Source organism: Crocuta crocuta, unplaced genomic scaffold (assembly GCF_008692635.1).
Source record: "Crocuta crocuta isolate KB4526 unplaced genomic scaffold, BGI_CrCroc_1.0 scaffold13, whole genome shotgun sequence".
In the NCBI taxonomy this organism is placed as follows: Eukaryota; Metazoa; Chordata; class Mammalia; order Carnivora; family Hyaenidae; genus Crocuta; species Crocuta crocuta.
This window is the reverse complement of record NW_027530007.1, coordinates 8,949,813-8,956,000: the sequence shown is the minus strand read 5'-3', so window position 1 is coordinate 8,956,000 and position 6,188 is coordinate 8,949,813. Positions and strand designations below refer to the sequence as shown.

At 62.1% G+C, this 6,188-nt stretch overlaps 1 protein-coding gene across 1 annotated transcript in view; it reads left to right on the top strand.

Annotated features, from left to right (window-relative positions):
• LOC144231515 (tyrosine-protein phosphatase non-receptor type 11-like) overlaps window positions 1-6,188 on the top strand; it is a 10,995-nt gene that overhangs the window by 4,385 nt on the left and 422 nt on the right. Inside the window, 10 exon segments of the mRNA XM_077764010.1 lie at window positions 1,039-1,161; window positions 2,123-2,320; window positions 2,981-3,167; window positions 3,249-3,368; window positions 3,585-3,698; window positions 3,867-3,963; window positions 4,207-4,286; window positions 4,699-4,854; window positions 5,085-5,216; window positions 5,948-6,131. Of these exon segments, the coding sequence (XP_077620136.1) occupies window positions 1,039-1,161; window positions 2,123-2,320; window positions 2,981-3,167; window positions 3,249-3,368; window positions 3,585-3,698; window positions 3,867-3,963; window positions 4,207-4,286; window positions 4,699-4,854; window positions 5,085-5,216; window positions 5,948-6,131 (1,391 nt within the window).

The window sequence follows — 6,188 nt, the reverse complement described above, 5'->3', positions numbered from 1 at the left end:
CCCCCAGCCCACAAGTCCTTGACCAACACCTGCCTCAGTCTGTACCAAGTCCCACTGTTGGCAGAAGGAAGGCTGAGCTCCTGACCTGACCTGCAGCCTCCCTGGCCCTTCTCTCAAGTGTAGCCCATCCACCCACCTGCACCCCCACCATCCACTTATGTAGTCATTCACTTCTTAGTTCAAGTAAAGTCATTAATACCCAGCTACCGTTTTCACCTCTGGGATACAGCACTGCACAGAACGGTTTCTGCCCTCTGGAGCTTAAGTCTGTAAGTGGGAGATAAACAGTAACCCAGTAAATATATGTCAAGGAAGTGACAAATACTATGAAGAAAAATAAAGTAGAATAAGGGATAAAGAATGAGAAATGAGAGGCACCTCTCAGCCATATGAATGTGGGCCAGGGGAGCAGAGAACAGCTAAGGCCCTGTGGTGAATAACCTCAAGTGAGCGAGGAGCTAGGGCTGGGGAGAGTGGTCGGGGTGGAGGGTGGACGTGAGCCTCTAGGCTGTGCTCTTGTTCTGGGGCGGAGGACAGGGGCGGTTGGGGGGGCTCAGTGACTAACACGTTGTGGCTACAGCAGTGCCCCGTGGGAGAAGGTGGTAGCCAGCATCACACCAGAAGGGATGGAGCTGCAGGGTCTGTTGAAGGGCCGTGAGGGCTGGTAGGAAGCCCGGGGTGACACTGGGGCACCCCAAGTGCCTTTGGCCTATAGCTGGGATGCCATGGCAAGGCCAGAGGGACCAGACACAGAGTTCGAGGTGAGGTTCCTAATGGTGGCTGTGTGCGGGTGCGGGAGGGTATCTGTCCCACGCCGCGCCCAGCTGCAGGGAGCTGCTCATCTGTGTCCCCAGGACCCCGTTGCCCCACCTCCTTCCCTGAGGCCTGTGGTCATTACCCACAGCAGGTTTTGAGCCTGGGGGCCCAAACAGGCACCATGCGTGAAGGTTGGGTGGGGGCCAGGATTTCAGGGGGCCCAGAGTGTACTCAGGGTCACCCCAGCTCTCTGGGATCACCAGCCTGTGGTCCTCATTCTAGGTGGTTTCACCCCAACATCAGCGGAGTTGAGGCAGAGAGGCTGCTAATGTCCAGGGGCCAGCACGGGAGCTTCCTGGCAAGGCCCAGCAGGAGCTGCCCAGGGGGCTTCACACTGTCTGTCAGGTGGGTGAAGGTGGGTAGGTGCTGCAGCCACGTGTGAACAGGCCTGAGGCTCCAGGAGGCCTCAGTGATCTGAACACCCTCAGCAGGGGGACGGGTGGGGATCAGTCTCCCCTCTCTTCCCAGAGGGGCGTTGGGCATCATCCTGGGCTGTGAGGCTGCCTGCTGGGAGCTGGACATCCAAGAATCTGGGTTTTGTCGGGGGTGGGGGTGGGGGATGGGGAGCCAGCGGTTTGGCAAGGGTGGGTGGAAGTCTGGCATTCCTGACCAGACGGCTTCTGAGCAGGAGGGAGTCATTTAGAAGGGCCCAGTGAGGTGGACTGGACCTCCCTCCTGCCCTCTGAGGGGCCTGGTGTGCTGGACAGGGGGCCTCAATGGCCGTGATTATGATCCCACGTCCTGGGGATGCTCTCCACTGCTGCCCGCAGGGGGCTTGGCTGGGGGAGGAAGGGGAAAGGCTGCAACCAGCAGAGTGGTGATCAGGGAAGGGGGCTTCCAAAAGGTCTCTAGATCTTTCCAGTTTCTCTGCTAATCCTGAGGCAGCAGGCGTCATGAGGCCAGCTCTCCGGATGGACTTCTTTCACCCTGGAGAGACTGAGCTTCTCCCCTGGGGTTTCACTGGTAGCATTGCATGCTGTGACCCTGGGGAAGCTATCTTGAGGGCCCTGTTCCCAGTCAGCTGGAGCCCCCAGGCAGGTGGTCTGGGGTGAGGCAGAGCCCCTCATGGAGGGCTGCTTCAGCCTCTGCCTCCAGGCCAACAGAGAATCAGGCCTGTGGTCTACAAGCCCAGTCCTGACTGCATGGTGGGCAGGAGGCAGCAGGGGCCGGGTGCCCACCACCCTGGGGTGGGGCCCTCACACTAGCTGGCACAGAGAGGCCTGTCCTTGGCTGGTTGGTGGGAGCAGAACCCCCCCCCCCGACACACACACACACACAACAGTGACTGGTGCAGCCGCCCTTCCAGGCGCCATGACGAGGTGACACACATCAAGATCCAAAACACAGGCGACTACTACGACCTCTACGGAGGGGAGAAGTTTGCAACGCTGGCCGAACTGGTGCAGCACTACACGGGCCAGCACGGGGGGCTGCTCCGCGAGCGTAGCGGGGCCCCCGTTGAGCTCCGGCACCCACTGGGCTGCCAGGACCCCATATCGGAGCGGTGAGCAGAAGGCATCTGCATGTTTGTAAGCGTGTGTGTCCGAGGGGTGCAGGGTCTGCTGGGCATGGCCCTGGGTGTCCTCTGCCCTCTGTGGCTCAGGCTCGGACCTGGGCAAGGCTGCAGCAACGTTGAGGGAGTGTCCTCACGCACCCCTCCCCTGGGGTGCTGGGCCTCATTTCCTCTAGGTCCCGGGCACTCGCTGCAGGGGTGACAGCGTACAGCACGAGCTCTGTAGCCAGCCTTATACCTTCCCTCTGACTGGTGACTCCAGTGAGCAGTTTCCTGCAGCCTCAGTTTCCGTGCCTGCACTGCTGAGGCCCGCAGAAGCTGCACCTGCTAGGGAGGGGGCATGGAGCTGGTCTGGGAGGGTGGCCCTGCCCCTCCCTGCTGGGGACCAGGCTGCCACCTGGTGGCCACCCTGGGGCCTGCAGAGCCCACTTGTCTTGACTCCCGCCCTTCCTAGGCAGGGGGAGAGTCGGAGAGTTGGGCAGGTGTACTGTCTGGGCCCTTGACGTCTGGGTGCGTCTGTCTGTCTGTCCCTGTGTCTGTGTCTTGGCTTGGAGCCTTCTGGATGCATGCGGGTCTGTGTCCCCTCACCTGGCCAGGCCATGGCCTCCAGTCTCACCTGTGCTCCTTCCCACGTCCACCACCCTGGGCCAGGTGGTACCACGGCCACCTGTCTGGAAAGGAGGCCGAGCAGCTGCTGATGGAAAAAGGACGTCCGGGCACCTTCCTGGTGCGGGAGAGTCAGAGCAAACCTGGGGACTTTGTGCTGTCGGTGCTCACGCAGCAGCTGGACAAGGCAGACCGCCGGCCGCGGGTCACACACATCATGATCCGCTTCCAGGTGGGAGGTGGCAGCAGGGGTGGGGTAAGGGTGTGACTCAGGAGGCGGGCAGTGGTCAGGCCCCTCTTGCCGCCCCTACAGCCGGACGGGATGTATGACGTGGGAGGCGGGGAACGCTTCGACACGCTCAGAGACCTGGTGGAGCGCTACAGGAAGAACCCCATGGTGGAGAAGTCGGGGCTTGTGGTGCACCTGAAGCAGGTATGCCCTTAGCGCAGGGCCCCTAGGATCCAGAGTGAGCTTCACCACTGGGGTGGGGAGGGCCCAAGGGGCACTGGCACCCAGGAAAGAGGTTGGCAGTGCTGAGGGCAGGGTGGCCACGGGAAAGCACATGGGCCAGAGCAGCTGCCCCTGCTGGAGGGCTCCCGGGGGGCCGCTGGACCCTGCTGAGCTTGGACACAGGCCTCTCCATGCCAGCCCCTCAAGGCCACGAGGATCAATGCCGCAAGCATCGAGAGCCGAGTACAGGAGCTCAGCAGGGCCACCGATGCCAGCGAGAAGGCCAAGCAGGGCTTCTGGGAAGAGTTTGAGGTGCCCGCCCCTCCCCCACTGCCCACTCTCCCACGACTCCCGTCCTTTGGGGCTGGGGCGAGGGCCAGCAGAGGGGTGTGGCTTGGGGGAGGTGGATCAGTCACTGAAGGCTCTGGGGAAGGGTGGCACAATGGGATGATGCCTCTGCCCCCCGCCCCCCACCTCCAGATGCTGCAGCAGCAGGAATGCCGACTCCTGTATCCCCGGCAGGAGGGACGGCGGCCGGAGAACAAACCCAAGAATCGCTACAAGAACATCCTTCCGTGTGAGCGCCGAGGGTGGGGGCTGTGCTGGGGGCCAGGGCTCCACCCATTACACGTGGGGCCCGTCCGGCAAGGGTGTCGGGCTGACACAGGGCGTCACTTCCCACCACTGGTGTGACATTCCCTTTTGCACACTCGGGGCTCCTTCCTCCCTCATCTCGCTCACCACGGGGCCAGCAGGCAAGGAGGCGGGTGGAGTCCCCTCCTTCCCTCTGCAGATCTGAGCAGCATCTCCCCCTCCCCAGTTGATACCACCCGTGTCACCCTGCATGACGTGGACGACCGTGTGCCTGGAGCCAACTACATCAACGCCAACTACATCAGGGTGGGTGTGCAAGAGACAGGTGTGCGTGGCCAGCCGTATGTGTGGTCTAGCGTGGATCTGACAGGACCTCTTGAGCTGTGCCTGGACACGCCAGTCACCCCATCCCCCTATCATGAACCTGGAACTCCTGCTGGCGGGCCCAGGAAGACCCAGGGGCCCCAGCAGTCCAGGGGCCCAGACAGGACAGTAGACATTGTTGGAGAGGGACTGTGGTGGTTTCCAAGGGGTCCTCAGAGTGGGCTGGACCGAATAGTGGTCCTAAGCTCCTCCCTCACCTAGGGCAGTGAGGTGACACACTGAGTGTCTCAGCCTGTGTGTGAGCTACTTTGCACATTATTTGCATAGACTTGCACTGTCCTCTGACACTTTGAGTCCTGGAACCTGCACACACCCAGCCCCCCTCCCCTTACAGAGTGATCCAGAAGAGAAGCCAGGCCATGGACTGGGCAAGGTATACATTGCTACCCAGGGCTGTCTGCAGACCACAGTGGCTGCCTTCTGGGCGATGGTGTACCAGGAGAACACACGTGTCATTGTCATGGCCACAAGAGAGGTGGAGCGAGGCCGGGTATGAGCTTGGGTTTGACAGCCCCGTCCCCACCATATGTTCATGTGGACTTGTGCTGGTGGCTGGCCCATCCTTTCTTCTCCTTCAGCCTTTGGGAAGCTGAGGGGTGTGGGGGAGAACTCTGGAGAGCGCCTGTGTATGCACCTGCATGCACGGGTCCCCACAGGGCACAGGGGCAAGGGTGCTGGTGGTCTTCCAGCACAGCTGATGCAACGCGCCCTCCCTCCCAGAACAAATGCTTCCGATATTGGCCAGAGCTGCGTGGCAGCCAAGAATATGGCCGTGTGAGCGTCTGCAACTTGGCTGAGTACCAGGCCCAGGGCTACTGTGTGCGGGAACTGCAGGTGTGGCGGCCAGATCAGGTGAGCCTAGAGGGCCACAGACATGCAGGGCCAGAGTCACAGTGGTCAGGAGGTCCCCAGGTCTGCGCTGGGGATGAGCCCTGTGCTGGGAGAAAACCCACCCACCCACGTGGCTCTACCCAATCCCACTGGCCTTGGTGATATCCAGGTCCCTCAACCCGTGGGCATAGTCCAGGCCTGGGCTCCACTGGGCAGCTTTCACAGGCAGGCCACATTCTCAACCTTAGGCCCCTGGTACTAGGGGCCTGGCTCCAGGGTAGCCTCACACCCACATGGCCTCTCTGTCCCTAGTCTCTCCCTGGGCCAACTCAGCAGGCTCAGTGTCCTTCATATGCCAGTGGTGCCTATTTCTGTGTCAGGCACAGATCCTTTCCTGTGCCCTATCCCCACCCCACCCCTTTGGTGCTTCCCAAATGGGGGCCATTGTCCCTGAAACCTGCTCCCTCACCTCACCACTCCCTCTTCCTTTCCTAGAGGCCTGAGCCTCCTGGGACAATCTGAGGGGCCCCAAGCCCTGAATCCCGTATTTCCCTCCCACCTCCTTATGCTCGGCCTTGACCCTGCTGGTCACTCCTTATGGCAAACCCTGCCTCCTCCCAGCTCATGCCCTGTGCACCCCCCCCACCCTGGGGGTGCGGGGTCACAGCAGTGCCATCTGACCCTGTGGCCTAGCCCCACCTGGGAGCTCCTCAGACTGGCCTGGCCCACGCTCACCAGCCTGCCCCGCCCAGGAGGAGCCACCGCGCGTAGTGAGGCACTACCAGTACTTCAGCTGGCCAGACCACGGGGTCCCTGCTGAGCCGGCCGGTGTCCTCGGCTTCCTGGAAGAAGTGAATAGGGCGCAGAGCAGCACGCCGGGGGCCGGACCCATGGTGGTGCACTGCAGGTGCGATCGGGGGGCGGAGTGGGCGGGCAGTGCGGGTGCAACCCGAGGCGGGGCCACGGCCCCTCCCCTAAACTCGCCACGGGCCT